Source organism: Miscanthus floridulus, chromosome 7 (genome assembly GCF_019320115.1).
Source record: "Miscanthus floridulus cultivar M001 chromosome 7, ASM1932011v1, whole genome shotgun sequence".
Classification (NCBI taxonomy): domain Eukaryota; kingdom Viridiplantae; phylum Streptophyta; class Magnoliopsida; order Poales; family Poaceae; genus Miscanthus; species Miscanthus floridulus.
The window spans coordinates 36,429,368-36,447,927 of NC_089586.1; the positions used below are offsets into that span (position 1 = coordinate 36,429,368).

Sequence of the window (18,560 nt, forward strand, 5' to 3'; positions counted from 1 at the left end):
ATTTTGTGAAACCTGGTTGGTGGTTGACTGAAAGAATTCAAAGGAGAATACGTAGCATATTTTTTAGTGTGATAGGTTGCATGGAAGTCTCTAAATAACCAATTTCAGATTTGAGCGACGATCTAAAATAAAGGGAACTAACTAAAAAAAATAGATGTGAAGCATGTATTTTACCTTCGCAGGCTTACACCTTGAGGCCAAGTGATCCAAGCGATCCAGGCAATGATGATTCACTTCTTTAGCATTTGAATAGAATTAGAGTTTTCGTAGTCTTTGACAGGGAAAATGAAAGCAGGTTCTCAAGTGATATATTGTGCACTCACAGATTGCATAAATCTGTTAGTTTGTGATAGAGCGCAGGTCTAAGCATTGGGGTAATAATCATATTAGACTCCAACAGGTGATAATATTTTTTATCATAACCTGCTGATGCAATGCAACTTATACGCAACAATCTTATGCGATGACCATAAAGGAAATTACCTATCAGTTGGCAAAATTGTCTGAACAGAGATCCTTTCCAAGCATACATATAGCTTCTTCTGAGTTTCTGTACATAATAGAAACAAATATGCAGAGGATAATAATCACTATCGAGTATAGTAACTTTTAGTTGGTCAAAGTCTTCGTATGGATTAATTGCTGAAATTACATTCTCACTAATACCAACATTTAAGAATAAGAAAAATAACAGAGAACTTGCAAATGTCTCTTAACAATCAGATGCCACCAATAATGAAAATTAACTATTGACCAGAGCTAATTTGGAAGAACACTAAAATTGTATGTTTGGAACTATTTATTGGCCCTGGGTTCATTTTTATGTGCTACATTGTTGTATTTGTAAGCTTTCTTTCTACAAATACTGAAACAAATAGGAAAAAAGTTCATCAAAACCCATATATCTCTTCTCTAGGGATACTCTTCACCAACCTCAAGTAATCAAAACGAAATTTGAGTAAACAACTTGCAGAAAACACTGCACTTCTTTGACTTTTGAACCTTTTCAAACACCAAACACCAAAAACAATCAGAAGGGGAAGGTACCAATGTTAATTGGCAGATCCTTCTTTTAACCTGTGTTTTGTCCAATGCAGGACCAAGATTTGTCCCCCGACGGGGTCAAAGCCTATTGCTCTTATGAATTCATCAATTACTCTCTGAGCAGTTTTGCATCCACTTTTAATCAAGCTGGTTCTAACCTGAAAGGAATGATGGCAGGTCCATTGCAATTAATAGATAGCTGACCAAGTTGACATGTGCACAACCAAAGGAAATTGAGAAGTCTATAAACATGAGCACAAGAAAAAATAAAGAACAATAATAATTGCAATAGGAAAGCATAACCTGTCTATGTAGTTTTTTTTGTTATGCAATGAGCATACAAAATGTTACCTGTTGACTATTTCTATTGTCCAAGAATAACGACAACACGCTATGGGCTGAGAGATGGATCAATATAGGACTGAAGTGTAAATGTTTAATTGCGCAATACAGGTATGAAACTAAAATGGTTCATGGATTTAGTAATATCATGAATCGAAGACCTAGGAAAAAAAGTATTGGGTCCTTTACTCATCCCTGACACAACATAGCAATACAATGAAGAAAAGCGCTGACGTACATAAAAGAATCTCTAGAATAATAGACTATCCTTGGCATACACAAGGTCCTCAGAATATGTTCAATCAGCTACACAAGCATATGTCGCTTACATTTATGGTTATGGAGATCATGGTGATCTCCTCTACTTCAGCCTTTTTGGGATTAGTTCATGACAATGGAGATCATGGTGGTCGCCTCTTCTTCAGCCTTTTTGGGATCAGTTCATGGCAACCTTCATTAGGACTCCCTTGGATAAGCGCACAAAAGGATAGAAGAAGCCTAGGAAAAGTATACACAGGTAAATCTAAGGTGGGATCCAGCAGATATTGATCAATGACAAACCATTTGTTTCGAGGCTCCAATATGTGCTACTCCTAATGTTTGATTTGTCGATTGTTAATATCTATGGTATATTTTTTTTTGTGACCGAAGAAGCTAAAGAGGAGAACGTTATTTACTAACATTACATAATAGAGCAGTAAGTATACTTGAAGCAGTGATATTAATATACAAACACCAAGTCCACGACGAAGGTTCTAAATAGGCTGACTTTTTGCTATGTACAGAGAACCTGAGATGGTAAGGCAATGGCAGGTGTCTTTGAGTTGCAAAAGAGAACCTGAGATAGCAAAGCAAAGGCAGGTGTCTTTGAGTTGCAAAATGTAACCTTACGCGTCTGGCAAAAAAATGAAGCGGCCATGCCATCTTGTTCTGTGGCACCACTCCCTGCAGGAACATAATCAATCAAGAAAAAAAGGGAAAGAATTTGTATCAGTTAACTGTGGCTATCCCTTTTTGTCCAAGAAAGCATAGTTTTAGCATAACTACAAAGTAAGGTTACCTATGGATATCGAACTAAGAATCAAACTGGTAGACAGGTTTTGGAATTAGAAATTAGCAATGTGAGGTAACTGCTGACTTCCTATGACAAAACAGGAGCATGCAAAGCACCAGAGGCTGAAATTTGTTTAAGGAATTTTCGCTGAATAATTCCAGCAATGGATATAATTCGGAATTAGATGGTCGCCGAGGTATCGACTGTGTCTCTGACATTTACTGTTAATTAATAGAAAATAGATTACTCTTTAGAAGAATGTAAGCATGCATAAATTTGCTCTAGCCCATAGTAGAATATGAAGTTGGCAAAATAGAACCACATATTCTCAAAAGAGCGTAGCATATGCAATAGTAATCTACACATCATATAAAGAATTTGTGGATCACTCAAAAATATTAGGTTCGACGCACCAACAGGATGAACCAATATTCAGACACCACCAATACAGTAGGTTTGGCCAATTTCGTTGGATCAAACTGAAAGCTATAGTAAATCACTATAAAGACTGATATGCAGAAGTAATTCAACCGTACCTGACAATTCAATTACCAATCAGAATAGATGGAAGCCACATCCGTGCACATTGCCCTGGTCTGTTGGCTCCCACTACAAATCGAATAGGTGTGTAGATGATCAGTCCTTTAAATGGTTGGGCAAGTTAGTAAAAAAATTCATAGAAGCTCATATAAGGATAATTGACATAGCTGAGCCAATACTCTCTCCATAACTAAGCTGACCATGACATACATCTGACCTTTCATTATGACATTTAGGGAAACAAAATGTCGAATTTGAAGTACAGAAAATCTAATGCCGAATTGGCTCTTGGTTGGTACCAGTAAATCAGATACGATAAAATTTTGCATGGCACTGCTAATAACTTGACTGATGAGAGCACATATGTAAAATTAGGCGGTCAATAAAATACAATATTGATGTGCGGAACAAATGTGGCTCATAGGATATCCCTAACTCAATATCTTTGTAGTAGTTGAGGCTGGTCATTACCATAAGTATTACTTGCCCATGGGAAGCTAAAGCCAAATGACAGGAATAATTATTCTTTTTGGAACATTGCATATCAAGAAACTTTAACTCTGAATTTTGTGAGGAAAAATGCATGGCCATATAAACAGTTGCGTGTCCCCCAAATCTGACTAAATAAATTGGTTTCAATTCAAGAGCTAATGGATTCTTCTTAACGAAACGATACAGAGCTTTTCTGCGTTGTTTTGAGAAAAAAAAGAGCTAACTGATTGAGCTTTGGAATGGAAGCCATCAATTCGTGTAATCAGTAACCCATTTTATTCATAAATTTTTCCATGAGAACTCTTGAATCCTCTCTTTTTCTAATCACAGAAACACAGGAAAGGGAGATGGAGGGGAAAGTAGCTAGGGGGCATCAGACAGAGACCTGGATTCAGAAGGGTTGCATTCATGGGACTGCTTGAATCATAGCTGTAGTTCCCCTCGCCAATTTGCTGCCTTGGTTGAGGGATGTGAGAAACATGAGCGTCAAAGTTTAGACATGGTAAAATGACAGGAAATTTATAAGGAAAAATATTTATCGAGTTTCTATTTTTTAATACCCAAACAACTCAACTGAGATACTACATGAAATAGAGGAGCAATATGAATTGGAGGTTACCTTGTTTGCTAAATGTGAACTGAAGCACTCCAATTATACTCTTCCCAGTCGCATTTGTTGGCCATAAAAAACAAAAGGAACTATTAGGCTAGGTAAAATTACGGATAGAAAGACTAATGGAATTAGGGATCAATATGATATATCATGTGCAACTAAATAAAATATCATGGTCGTAAGAGTGCTAACACATACGAGAGAGAAATCCATAAGCTTAGTTGAGTTGGTCTACTTTCATTGGTGTAGGTCTATATCAAGGCATACAAAACTTCACATTGTTGTTGAAGAGGCAGCCCTGATGCCAGAACTTCTGCGTGGTTCCTATTCCGAAGCAGGCAGCAAAAACACTGCTCCATATTTCTTCAAGGCTAACCAAGAACTCTAAATCAAAAGGACAACAAAAGAAACAAAGTTAGCTCAAACTGTCGAAGACCGAGATTCACTATCGGAAGTAAATTGACATGAAGAAGCATGTCTACCTCGTATCCCTAGCGAGTAGGCAAGCCAGATAGTATTTAATGAAAACACATAGGACATGGTTGGTACCATATAAGTGTAAGCTGAATGCCTTATCTAGAAAAGAAAGGAAAATAATGAAAACACATAGGACAAAATACTTTTCCATCATAAACTGAAGGCAACAAAATATATGTTGACGTACATAAATTAGAAAGGCGCAACATGTAATCTGTTTGCCCTAAGATATTTTTGGGTTGTAGGCAGCGCCACCAAGTAAAGGAACACTCTATATAAAGGGCCTTATGAAATAAGAGGCAGTCTACGACCAAGCCATAGTAGTAGAGTATTTGGACGTAGCTGGTCAATAGAAGTAGGTAGTACTCAATATAGCAACCATTGTTAAGAGAAGAAAACCTCTAGAATTTCATGGTATCTTTAAAAAAAATTATTTCATCCTATTATCTTGTATTAAATACATCTACAAACATCAATGCATAATGGTAAAAAATATTTTATACTAACCGTACACCCCTTAACCATGGACTTTTTTTAATGAATAGTGTGGTCTTTGAATGTTGTCTCGGAAAAGATCTGAGCACCTGGAACATTTTAGTATAAATTTGGTAAAAAAAAATAAATACAGGTTGGCCGGCTAAATAGTAAACTAAATGTGGAATTGAAACAAAATGAATAGAGAACCTGTATAAATAAAATATGTCCAAGGGAACTGCGTACCTCCTGATAGTTGCTCAAATCATTGCGTCGACACTTCGTAGCTTCATTCCTTCTGAGCTGAGCGGAACCGGGAGCTAGGGTTTCCTGTAGAAAAGATAGGTAGGGTTTGTAGAAAAAATAGATAGGGTTTTTAGCAAGCCAAGGAGAGGAGGAGCAAGAGAGAGAGCGGCTTCACCTGGAGCTCTCGCGCCTGGAGCCGTCGCGTGAGGTTTGGTCGTGCCGGTGCGCTGCCAGCAGCCTCCGCGCCTGGACCCAGCCCGCGCCGGCGGCCTCCACGTCGGGCGCCAGGGGGGCGCTCGCCCCGCACTGCGCCGGGGTCCGCCCCGCCCGCACCTGCCACCAGCGCGGGGGCCGCCCTAGCTTGCGCAGCGCCGTGGGCACCCTCGGCCTGCGGCCTTGAGAGAGACAGCGTCGAGATCAAGAGAGGAAGGATGAATAGAGGAGTGGGGATGGGGAGGAAGGATGAATAGAGGAGCAGGGAAGGGGAGGCGGGGGCGCGAGCTGCGGCGGCGTGGTGCGGGAGGAGTGGCGGAAGACGGGGAAGGAGAGGCGTCGGGGTCGGGGAGGGAGCCGGTGCGGGGGAAAAGCGTGGGAAGAAGAGGAAGCAGAAGCCCGGATATATATCTGTTTCAATGGATCCAGATCGGTCAGAAACCTAAAGCTGGCGGATTCTGAAGAAGCTACCCCAAATCATAGGGAGGTGAACAAAAGCAGCATGGAGCAGGTAGAAGCTAGGCACAGTAGAATCCGATTGAGCAGATCTGGTCCATGGAACCTGAGATCCAACGGTAGAATTTTTTTTAAGCGACGTGGACGGTGGTTCCTTCGGGAAACCATCGCGGGCTTGTATAGGTAAATAAATGAGCAGAGTGGCATAACTTGACGAAATTTGTCCTTTTTCGGTATTACCTACCCTAGAGATTGAGACAATGATTAAATAGATTGACAGCTGTAGCGCTATATCCGATTTTCATGAGGTACAATGAATGTAGATTTCGTCTCGCTTTCAAGTGATGATGGTTACGTAGGGCTTATCTGCTTGGCACTGTAGATGAAATAACTTAGCCTGTTGAAATTCAACTATTCCAGGCTGTGGTAGAGTAGTGAACTACAGGGCGGGCGCCTGATGTTCTAGTTAGAGATTGAATAGGAGTCTTACATATCTTACATATAAGATCACTTACATATCTTACATATAAGATCACGGATGATGGAGGGTTCATATAGCACGACGTGTAGATTAAACGGTTGTTATAGAGAAAGAGTAAGCTCACACATGACGGAGGGTTCATATAGCATGGCGTATAGATTGAATGGTTATTATAAAGGGAGAACCTACTTTAAAAAAAAACTCGCTCTTCTATAGTGTGATTTGTAAATTAACCTTTGTGATACTGAAAATGTCTTTATGATATAGCAAATATTGTCATTGGATAGAATCGAACTAGCTATATGACTTTTTTTTTTTGACATACAACTTTTTATTGTCACTGAGACAAAGTTCCTAAAACATAATATTATAAACCGGATGATATAACGACATTACGACCTGTTGTGATGCTAAATACGTAAAAAATCCACACATTTATGTAACGGGATGGTTGTCTATCCTCCGACCCTAATCCCTGTACGCAGCAACACAGCTTCTGATATCCATCTCAAATTAGTCCACCAAGGCCCATCATCAGCCTTAGTATATCAGCATGTTTGCTTTTTTGTTTCACCTAGAGTTTATCAGCCGGTCAATCATGGTTCTGTCACAGCAAACAGCACCGACTGGGCTGATAAGCCCGGAAACCCAGCGAACAGGCCGTATATATCGATTTGTGAAACCCTAAGTCCGTATCCTCTCCGTTCCCAAATCCTCCAGTCCTGCAGCCGCCACCCAAACCAGGGCGCTAGGTGGCGAGCGCTGTGCCCGCCGCGGCAACACCTCCGGCCGACACCCAGCACGCCCAAGCTCGCTTCGCCCAGCTCCGCCCCTTGGGACGCTGCGTCGCTGCCTATACTCTTTGCTCGATCTGTAGGCCAGAGACAAAACTCAGGAAGGCAACGTCTCTCTACTCTCTCTCTCTCTCTGCTCGGTCTTTAGAGTCAGGAAGATAGCGATTAGGTGCTGGACCATATTGATTTGCTATTTGTGTGATCTGCATTCAATTCCGCCTAGGAAGTAGTGATTGTGTGCTGTGATCTGTAAAGTGAAATATGATCTGTAACTGTTTCCACACTTCTATTTGATGTTGTTGCAGGATGCTCTTTTTTCTTAGTATTTTCGTTCTTTATTTACTTCTTTTTGGATTGTTGATTTGGAATTTGCAGTCGGGGACGGGGATGGGAGGAAAACGTTCCCCGTGAGCCTTCGCGGCGACGGGGATTTTTTTGCCCCGCGGGGACGGGGATGGGAGGCAAAACCCGACGGGGAATTTCCCGTTGCCATCTTTAAATGCGAGCCGTTCAATCAATTTTTCGGCTTAACATTCAACGGCTGAGATCCAACCCTAGGCACAAGATCCCAAGTATTGCGAGCTGCGCCTCCATAGGTAGACGGCTCCGCTAGGAGTTTTGGCTACTCCGTCTCTGCTCTCCCCTGCTGCGCTGCTCGCCCGATCTCGCCGCTGCCGGCAGCGGTAAAATCCACGTCTTAGCGAGAGAAATTCGTGTGATTTTCTTGGTTTATAGTGTTCTCCTGTTCGGTGTTTGATGTCACTGATTTTCTTTTTTGTTTTGTTGCTGTTGTGCAGATCTGAGATCGGGCGAAGCTCATCGAGATGGCTCTTGTAAGTGTTTATTCAACTAGTACTAGTTGTTTAAGTAGCCTCTTGCTCTTAGATTTTCGATATGCTAGGGCCGTTTAAGTAGCTTGTATTGGCGAGATTATTTTATTGTAATTTCGACTTGTGGTGTGGCATGTTATTTTCTGGTAAATTAATTTCCATTCATGGGTTTCTGTGGATTCCTACAGCACAGCCTACACCGTGGATATATGTTCTCTCACATTAACATAAGATTTGGTCGCTAAATTATTGTCCATGGATAGACATTGTTGATTACCCTTATCTTGTTGCCTTAGCTGCTTGTTGGTCACATCTCTTCCTTCTTACAGAGGAAGGGTGTGGTCCATTTTGACTTGTTAGGGATTGAATTCATTTAGATCCTAACTGAAGTTAGGAAAATGGCAACACCTCCCATTTATTCCCATAATCAGATGGTATAATAAGAACGAAGTTGTGAGGTAGTAGACACCCCAGGTGATTTTCAGAGTGGTTTTCTTTAAACATATGGTCGGTCCTTGTCACTACATTAGGCATTTCATGCTTTTAATGCTACTACTCTCTGATGCTGATTTGCATAGTAGTTTTCTTTTAACATGTTTGTTGTATTAATATGCTGCAAGCTAACGGGCATCAAGTCATTGACAATATAATCCTTGCTCTGAACTTATAATTTGTGTTAATATGTTTGGTGTTTCCAATACAAAAAAGCTCATTCACTTTTCCCTGAGCTGATAAGCACCAAGTGATTGACAATTCCTTGCTGATGCTAAGCAGAATACAGTTTAGTTCCGGTTCTTCTGAACACAAATGGCATATTCACCTTTTCATGCCTATTTGAATTTATATTTTCCTAACTTTTGTACTAGAGATAGGCATTAGTATAAGCATCATTGTTGTTTATATCATATTGTTTTTTTATTGATTACCTTATGTAGTTGTGGTCTTCTCCTTATGATTCCACACTGTTATCAGTTTACACCAATCTTCTACCGACTTCAGTTGTGCTAGACTAAAGATTCTGTTTCCTTTTTATTTTATTTTTTCTGATTTTGTGTTTGATTCTACAATTATATTCTGCCGTTTTTTCTGATATATATATTCCAGATTTTGATATGTTTTGTGTCGGCCTTGTTTAGTTCCTCCCTCTAAAGTTTACTCCCTATTACATCGAATGTTTGGACACATGCATGGCGTATTAAATATAGACTAAAAAAATAACTAATTGCACAGATTGAGACTAATTTGCAAGACGATTTTTTTAAGCCTAATTAGTCCATGAGTTGACAACGGTGTGCTATAGTACATGTGCTAATGATAGATTAATTAGGCTTAATAAATTCGTCTCGTGGATTACTGAGGACTTTTGTAATTTGTTTTATTATTATTATCCGAACACTCCCATGTGACACTCTGATGTCATACCCGATGTGACATCCCTAAACTTTACTCTCTGGATTTAAACACCACCCACTGTGTAGGTACTGCATGCTGGCAGTGGTAACAAAAATGCATTCAAAACACTAATTGCCGCGGAATACAGCGGCGTCAAGGTTGAGCTGGTAAAGAACTTTCAAATGGGTGTCTCCAACAAAACTCCTGAGTTCCTCAAGATGAACCCTATTGGGAAGGTATGAAAAATCTTCTGTATATGTTAAGAAGGTTGAGAGGGTTGATAAAATGAAATAGTCCAGGATGTAATTCAGGTACTTATTTGCAGGTTCCTGTCCTGGAGACTCCTGATGGTCCTATTTTTGAGAGCAATGCAATTGCAAGATATGGTAATTCAAATGTAATAACCATTGGTTTGTTTAGTCTTGTGTTTGCATTTATTTGACTGAGCACTGAGTTCTGTCATCTTCCTGAAGTTACTCGCTTGAAGGCTGACAACCCACTTTATGGATCTTCACTGATTGATTATGTGAGTGATGTTTAATATTCATTCAAAATCATTTAGGGCATGTTTGGATCCCATGAATTGAAACCAATATCTAGAAAGTGCTTCTCGTTTCATTATTAGATTATTTTCCAATTCCTCTCAATTCCTTGGAACCAAACAGGCCATTGATATTTTCTTGAATGCAATTTTTTGCTTTGATGTTTCTGTTTCAACCTGTGCTTAGATGTACTTGTCTGTTTCAGGCCCATATTGAGCAATGGATTGATTTTGCTACAACAGAGGTCGATGCAAACATTGGGAAGTGGTTGTACCCACGTATGGGGTTTTATCCCTATGCTGCTGTGGTATGTATTGACATGTGGCTAACACATTTTTTTCAATCACATTTTTTCAATAGCTTGATTGTAGTCTTATATTCCCATTTGCCCAACAGACTGAGGAAACAGCCATTGCCGCCTTGAAGAGAGCATTTGGCTCCCTCAACACCCATCTTGCATCAAACACATTCCTTGTTGGGCATTCAGTGACTCTTGCAGATATCATGCTGACATGCAACTTCTATTTGGGGTTTAGCCGTATCTTGACTAAGAGTTTTACCTCAGAGTTCCCTCATGTTGAGAGGTACTTCTGGACCTTGGCTAACCAACCAAACTTCAAGAAGGTCATTGGTGATGTGAAGCAAGCAGAAGCTGTGCCACCTCTTCAAAAGAAGGCTGCTCCAGCCAAAGAGCAGAAGCCTAAGGAAGCCAAAAAGGAGGCCCCAAAAGAAGCCCCAAAGCCTAAGGCAGCTGAGAAACCAGCAGAGGAAGAGGAGGCACCAAAGCCTAAGCCAAAGAATCCCCTTGATTTGCTTCCTCCAAGCAAGATGATCCTTGATGATTGGAAGAGGCTGTACTCTAACACTAAAACCAACTTCCGTGAGGTTGCTATTAAAGGTACGTTTGCTTGTTATTAAATTCCTGTTGAACTTTTTTAACAATGATTATGGTTACATAGTTTTAACAATGATTATGGTTACATAAGATATTACTAACTATAAACATAAACTTTTGAGTAACTTGAAGCAAACATGTGCCTCAAGTTAAATAAGACAGCTGGGTTTGGCATATCTTTTTGGTGTTTTATTAAGCAAGTTCCCAGATCTTTTTGTAGTTAAATTTTGTAATTTTTGATCTGTTAGTAGTGCAGAATATACTAGTTAATTAATTGAACTCAACTCCCATGTATTTTCAGGTTTCTGGGACATGTATGACCCAGAGGGCTACTCCCTGTGGTTCTGTGACTACAAGTACAATGATGAGAACACCGTTTCATTTGTGACTATGAACAAGGTTGGTGGGTTCCTGCAGCGGATGGACCTGTGCCGCAAATACGCCTTTGGCAAGATGCTTGTGGTTGGCTCTGAGCCCCCGTTCAAGGTCAAGGGGCTCTGGCTCTTCCGTGGCTCAGAAATCCCCAAGTTTGTCATGGATGAAGTCTATGACATGGAGCTCTATGAGTGGACCAAGGTTGACCTCTCTGTCGAGGCCCAGAAGGAGCGGGTCAATGCCATGATTGAGGACCAGGAGCCCTTTGAGGGCGAGGCCTTGCTGGATGCAAAATGCTTCAAGTGAGCTTCATCTCTTTGGAATGGTGCTGAGGAAAGAGTTGTTTAGGTTTTTGGGGTCCAATTCTAAAACAGCCATGAATGTTAGTTTTGATATGCGCGTACTGGTTATTTTTCTGTGCTAGTATATGGAGTTTTGGCCATGGTAAGTGAAACAGGGGAAGGTTGTACTCGCGTGCAATCTCTGGATTATTGCATTGGAATCGTTTGACATGTGTACCCTTCTCATAAACGTCTCATTTACATATTTATTCATTTAGCGTGTAACTAGTCAATTGTGTGCGCATGATTTTTTTTGGGGGGTACAGTACAGGCGCCTGGTTATTTATATCTTCCTCGTTGTAAGTTCCGGTCTTACTCTTTGGAGTAAAGAATGTAATCGTAAGCGATACGTGCGTGAGAACAAGGTAGTTGGCAGAATTTCAACAGCAGTTTTTAACTGTTATCATTATCACGAAACACAGTAAAAAACAGTTCTTAACTGTTAGGACTTTGTAACACAAAGATGCGTTTGGTTGGAGAGCTTTTTCGCTTGAACTTATCAGCTGACTTATCAGCTAGAATTTATAGTATTTTTCTCTTAGAATAAAATAGCTGTAGCCGGCTTATCAGTCGACTTTAATACCAGCCGAACATACCCTAGATGTGATGGAATATGGTTCCACCTACTTTTAGAATAAAAAGTTCTATGTTCAATATTTAGTTACATATATTTATTCATTTACCGTGTAACTAGTCAATCCAGTGCGCATGATTTTTTTTTCGGTACAGCACAGGCGCCTGGTTGTTTTTACTTCCTCGGTGTTCCGGACTTGCTAAGCTCTTCGGAGAAAAGAATGACCCGATCTTGGAAACTAGTTCAAATCGAACTCAAAAGCAAAACTAAGCAATCCAACTTCCATTGAAGCAGCTTCCCTTAAACTAGCTACTTTAAATTGCTATTCTAGCACATATGCTTCTAATAACAGTCAATTAGAAAGCACTTTCTATAATGATAATTTGATATGAGAATATCGTAGTAGCTAGAATAAGATCTTATCATGCTAGGGCTTCTGCTACTGGTTCAGATGCGAGAAGATGTCTGGCTTAAAAAGGGTACAGATACTACATGAACTCTTTGGAGAACACGGTAGTTGGCATCTGTCTTCTGCTTTCTCGACAGCTGGGAACAGAGTTTTAACAGCAGTTTTTAAGTGTTATATCGTTAAACACAGTAAAAGACAACTGTTAGGATTCGTTACATAAAGATGCGTTTGGTTGGAGAGCTAGATAAGATAGAATGGTTTCATCTCAGAGTTGAGTCCTAGATAGGACAAAATGCGTTTGGTTGGAGAGCTAGATAAGAAAGAATGGTTCATCTCAGAGTTGAGTCCTAGATAGGACAAAATGCGTTTGGTTGGAGAGCTAGATAAGGATAGAATGGTTCCATCTCTGAGTTGGAGAGCTAGATAGGATAGAATGGTTCCATCTCTGACTTTGAAAATAAAAAGTTTAAGAATTTTTAACTGACTTTGAGAATAAAATGTTCATGTCGTAGTGTTTAGTTAGGTCATTCTCAGCGGAGAGTTCCGTGATGTTGTTGAAAGCTCAAGCCTCTTAACGATTAACGACAGCGTAATTATTTTGACTAATGTGTGTATTGCATAAGTTAGGTCATAACAATGATTGATTGATGGAGAATCAATGGTTTTTATGCCCCCTGTTGATAGCTTTCGCTTGTGTTTTCAAAGATGATTGACAAGGTTAAGGACAGACTTGTTCTAAATGTTGTTTGACGTTGAGAGACAAAATCATCTATTTAATGAATAGTATAAGATTCATTGAGTTCTTGTCGCACTCCTCACGACTTATAAAGTCGATGGATTTTCCTTTTACTAGAAATTTCATTGTGTTGTCAGTTTTGACATGTAGAATGAGAGTCTCTCTTTATCCTCGTCCGATTAGTCTACTTTTAAAAGATCTCGAAAACGAGTAGTTACTTTGTTTTTCTTTTGGCTATACTATAATGGAGATATAAACTAGTAACTTGACCTAAGTGATTCTAGTGAGTAGGTATGGTGTTGTCAAACTTAGCACTAGTTAGCTCAGACAAAGCCCAAAAATCATTTGGAAGCAAAGCCATTATCAAATATGTTTAGGGCGCGTTTGCGACCCTGGCCCGGAGGCCCGGCTGCGCCCGTGGGCTGCAACTTGTCATGTTTGTGGTCGTGGCCCGCGAGCGAGCCTGGCTTCCTAGAGCCAAAAACGCCCTCTCCGCCTGGCCCTCTGGAAACGACCAAAACCCTCGTTTCTTTGGAGCCGAGCTCGTGGCGGCGCACGTAGGCGATTTTGGGCGGCGGCGGGGTGGCTCACACGGGCTCTGGCGGGAAGGGGAAACTTCTTCGCGCGCGTCCCCGCTCCCCGCTCCCGCTCTGGCCGCCGCGCGCGAAGCGAAATGGCGGCGATTTCGCCGGCCTTTATATACGGGTTCTCACTCTCCACTCTCTCCTTCTTCCACTCGATGCTTGCTCTTCCACCTCCCTCGTGAGAGACCGGCGGTGAGTGGTGGTGCGTGGCGACGGCGGCGACCTCTGGCTGGTTGTGGGTTCAGTCATCGGTGCCGAGGTTCTTTGCCGCGTCCTCGCTCCGGCTACTGCTGGGACTCCGTGGCGGTGGTGTTCCTCTTCTTCTCCGTCCACATCTGCTTCGTCTTCTTCCCGATCTGCATCCTCTACTTCCAGATCTGCCTCCTCTCCGTTGTTTGGACCCCGAGCCAAGGTGAAATCGACCCCCAATCTTCTTTTTTGTGGTGCTTCTTGAAGTTCTTAGGGTTTCTTGTTCGTTGCTGTTCATGATCTGTTAGGGTTTCATACTTATTATAACTGCTTCATGCTCCTATTAGGGTTACTTGTACCTTGCTGTTCTTGATCTGTTGGGATCATGATCTGTTAGGGTTGTTGATCTATTTTAGATTAGTATTGTACCTTGCTGTTCATAACTATTTGATGCAGTTGTTAGTGTTACTTGTACCTTGTTCTTGATCTGTTAGGGATGTTGATCTGTTTCTGATTACTATTACTCTGAGTTTTTTGTTCCATCATTGGTCGATGATGTTGTCCAAATTTAGCACTGGGAGGCATCACATACAAGATGCAGCCGTGCTTTTGTTCATATGCATTCATTTCACATTCATGTTGATGCATAGCAGGGTACATTAAGCTAAAATCATGTTACATTTTTACATGCTTGTAGATGGATCTGTCTTTGAGCCATGACATGTTGTGTAGGAAGGCAGCTGCCTTGACTGTTGTTATGGTTTCCTTTGTATCCACTAGGCTGAAAAGGAAAACCCCTGAACCTGAAACCCCACTGCCTGATCCTATAGCACTGGCCCTGATTAGGGATGAAAATGAACAGCACAGACAGAGAACACTGAGAATGATATACAACTCCACTAATTCAGAGTGTATTTCTATGATTAGGATGAAGAGAGCTGCTTTTTTTAAGTTAGTGAGAACTTTTAGAGAGAGGAGTCTTGTCACTGATAGGGAGGGGGTGTCAGTAGAAGAGTAGGTTGCCATGTTTTTACATGTTGTAGGGCACAACCAAAGATTTAGGATTGTCCACCAGTCCTTTAGGAGGTCCATCCAAACTGTCCACAAGCACTTCCATCAGGTGTTGTATGCTGTGGGTGAGCTTAGGAATGAAATGATAAAGCTAGCTAGCACTACCACTCACCCAAAGATTCTTGGAAGCCATACATGGAATCCATATTTTAAGGTAATTGTATACCCTGGGTTCATTAGTTACATTAGACCTGTTGCAATGACTGACCCATGCTTTTTAGGATGTCATTGGCTTTATAGATGACACTCATTTCCTAGCAAGGGTTCCTAGGCGCATGCAATAAGCTTTCAGGGGTAGGAAAAAGGATCCCACCCAAAATATGATGGTAGCTGTGAATTGTGATCTAAAATTCACTTATGTCCTGGCTGGCTGGGAGGGCTCTGCCCATGATGCAACTGTTTTGGCAGATGCTGTAGCCAGGGAAGATGGCTTGAGTTTGCCAGAAGGTAATTGCACACCAACACTAATTACATATTCCATGACCTATTAACACACACTCTCACAGTAGATGTCTTGTGTAGGTAAAATGTTCTTGGTAGATGCTGGGTATGCATGCAAAAATAGTTTCCTACCTCCCTACAGGGGGGTTAGGTACCATTTGTCTGAGTATGGCCCAAGGAATAGGTCCACCAATGCAAGGGAGCTCTACAACCTTAGACACTCATCACTTAGAGTGACTGTGGAGAGGGCTATAGGTGCACTGAAGGGCAGGTTTAGGATCTTGGACAACAAACCCTTCCACAAGTATAGGACACAAGTGAAGCTTGTTGCCTGTGCCATTTTGCACAACTGGATCCTAGGTTTTGGCATTGATGAAGTAGTGCCTGATGAGGAAGGTTTCACTGCTTCTGCTGATCCAACCAACCTGCCCCCAGCCCATCTGGACCAAGACTCTGTTGACATGGCTGAAATAAGGGATGCCATTTGCAATGCTATGTGGGAAGGGAGGGGAACAAACACTATTTGATGTAATATGTTCTTGAATTTAGCTTCTGTACCCTGCTATGGAACTCATGTGTGTGTCATGGTGATGTAATAATTTGGTGGACAAAGCTGAGACCAATTTTATGCTTCATTCATTATGTTGTTGTTAATCTTACTGTAAGTCTGTTCTTGAATCATTTAGTTCTTCATGATCTGTCAGTCTGTTGTTTATTCATGCAACTGTTAATATTGCTATCAGTCTGTTCTTGATTCATTCTGTTGTTGATTTTATTACATGCCAGCCCTAGGATGGATTCAGGTGCATTTGAGGGTGGGTTTGTTGCTGGTACTTCAGTGATGGAGCAGCTCATCAATGGTGGTTCTGCCCCTGTTGTAGCTGGTGCTGATGCTAGTGCTGCTGCCCCTGTTGCAGCTGGTGCTGGTGCTGGTGCTGCTCCAGGTGCAGCAAACCCTGTTGATGTTGCTGCTCCTGTGGCTGGGAATGGGGCTGTGAGGGCAATGAGGTGGACCAACACCACCTCTGGCTTTGTGCTAAGGAGGATGGTTGCCCTTGTTAGTGATGGTAGCAGGCCTGACAAGGTTTTTAAGGACAAAGATGTGAATTCTGTGGCCAAAGCCCTCAAGCTGTTATGTGGGGAGGTTGTTAGCCCAACTCAAGTGTACAACCACTTGAGGAAGTGGAGGCAGAAATGGGCTAGGGTGAGCAAGCTGAAGGACCTTAGTGGTGCTCTTTGGGATGACCAGGCTCATGCTATCATGCTTGAGCAAGAGCACTACCTTGGCCACTACAAGGTAGCAATTTGATCTCGTCTTTGCCTTGACTACCTACATTTGCCTTTCTTAAACTACATTTGCCCAACCCTACAGGACCATCCTAAAGATGCAGAGTTTATTAACTGCCCTATTAGGTTCTACACTGAGATGGAGGCTATCTTTGCTAATGCCATGGCCACAGGCAAGTTTGCACTTGGGTCTGGTGAAGCCTTAGGGCAGAACCAGGCTGACAGTGTTGGTGCCAAGGCTGATGGTCCTCCTTTGACCCACACGATAGTTCCCAGTGAACAGGGAGGGGATAGCAAGGCCACTGAACTGCTTTCTACCTCCTCAGCTGCTGGCCCAAAGAGGAGGAGAGGGAACTTCTCTGAGGAGAAGATGCTCATGTTGACTAACATGTCAGATGCTGTGAACAATGTGGCCAATGCTCTTAGGGAGACTGGACCTGCCCATGTTGATGCCAATATGTACCTTGCTGTGATGGAGATGCCTGGCTTTAGTGAGGAGGCACTTATTGTTGCCTACACCTTCCTCCTGGACAACAAGGCCCAAGGTAGGGGCTTTGTGAACATGAGTGATGCCCACAGGGCCCTTTGGCTTAGGACCTTCCTGGCCAAAAACTACTATATGTAGTTCCACTACACATGAAGGGCTAGAAGGCCAGGAGGGGGTTGACTGTAGAAATGTATAGTTCCTCCACCCCCTCACCCACTCTCTTTTTTTTTTTGACAACATGAGCTTTTGTGCAGTCTGCTTGTTCTTTTGACACCTGACCTTGATGGTGTAGTTTGCCTAGGAGGGTGGCTAACAATAGGCAATGATTTAGGAACATTTGAACCCTTGGCTGTTGGGCTGAACTTGGTATTGTAAGAAACTTATTTGTAGCCTCTGTTGGCTACTTTTTATTTGATAACTAGTTGCCTATTTGTGTTGTTTATGCCCTGGTGGTAACTGTGGGATTTAAAGGCCTATGATGCATAAAACAAACATGAGGTGGCTACCTTATTCTTGTTTTGATGGTTTTTGTAGCTCAAGGTTCTGAAATCTATCCTTATTCACCTGGGCTGCAAGGCTGTTGCAAAAATGCTATCATCTTGATCTTGTTTATGGTTGTAGTTGGTCTGTCACTCAAGCTGTTCATGTGCCACAGCTATTGTTTTAATTAGGCCGATGATGACACAATAGGATGACTGCATTAGCTGGCTACATGCCACTTTGATTCATGTACTCTCTTTTCTGTTAACTTGTTGCCCTTCTCGGCTTGCCAAACTACTTAATTCTGCTACTGTTCTTAATTTGCTTCTTTGATTATGCAATGTAGCCGGCAATGTATGTGTTGATTAAATGGAATTAGTCTGAGGCCTATGTCTTTTGTATATTTTCATTCAAAGTGTTTGCTTCTCTATTGATCATGCTGTTCTTCCTTCTCTTTAGGCCAGGCCGAGCACAGCAGCTGACAAACACAATCTGTGCTCGGCAGTTGGTGGCGGTTGGCATTTGAGCCCGGCTGAGTATTGGGTCACAAACACCAGCTCGCCTGGGCCGGGCTGAATCGATACAGGTGCACAAACAAGCTGTGTTGCAGCAGTTGGGGCAGGCCTGCCCACGCCTGATCCGTTTGGGCTGGCTAGGCCGTGCTGGTCTAGGTGCACAAACGCGCCATTAAAATACAAGAG

At 41.8% G+C, this 18,560-nt stretch overlaps 2 protein-coding genes and 1 long non-coding RNA gene across 6 annotated transcripts; 2 read left to right on the forward strand and 1 right to left on the reverse strand.

Moving 5' to 3' along the window:
• Positions 1-1,732: 1,732 nt before the first annotated feature.
• On the reverse strand, positions 1,733-5,372 carry LOC136463046 (uncharacterized). Of its 2 annotated transcripts, none has more exons than XR_010760886.1 (7): positions 5,283-5,372; positions 4,568-4,661; positions 4,284-4,469; positions 4,092-4,129; positions 3,858-3,924; positions 2,977-3,049; positions 1,733-2,331 (listed from the first exon to the last, which is right to left on the reverse strand). It is a non-coding gene; the product is annotated as an uncharacterized lncRNA (long non-coding RNA). The 2 variants fall into 2 exon arrangements; XR_010760885.1 differs by having other exon boundaries at positions 3,858-3,928.
• A 1,684-nt stretch (positions 5,373-7,056) lies between these two features.
• On the forward strand, positions 7,057-11,829 carry LOC136466883 (elongation factor 1-gamma 2). 3 transcript variants are annotated; one of them, XM_066465396.1, is made up of 9 exons: positions 7,057-7,331; positions 7,602-7,909; positions 8,024-8,059; positions 9,535-9,684; positions 9,774-9,834; positions 9,922-9,974; positions 10,196-10,297; positions 10,387-10,888; positions 11,187-11,829. In XM_066465396.1, the coding sequence occupies exons 3-9, from the start codon at positions 8,051-8,053 to the stop codon at positions 11,564-11,566; spliced, it is 1,257 nt and encodes a 418-aa protein (XP_066321493.1). In that variant the 5' UTR covers positions 7,057-7,331; positions 7,602-7,909; positions 8,024-8,050; the 3' UTR covers positions 11,567-11,829. The 3 variants fall into 3 exon arrangements, with proteins under 3 accessions (XP_066321493.1, XP_066321492.1, XP_066321494.1); XM_066465395.1 differs by lacking the exon at positions 7,602-7,909; XM_066465397.1 differs by lacking the exon at positions 7,602-7,909 and having other exon boundaries at positions 7,057-7,324; positions 8,021-8,059.
• Positions 11,830-15,487: 3,658 nt separating this feature from the next.
• On the forward strand, positions 15,488-17,517 carry LOC136465355 (uncharacterized). The gene is made up of 4 exons (XM_066464120.1): positions 15,488-15,611; positions 15,966-16,101; positions 16,392-16,902; positions 16,978-17,517. Exons 1-4 carry the CDS (start codon positions 15,488-15,490, stop codon positions 17,515-17,517), a joined length of 1,311 nt encoding a protein of 436 aa, XP_066320217.1.
• Positions 17,518-18,560: the final 1,043 nt, after the last annotated feature.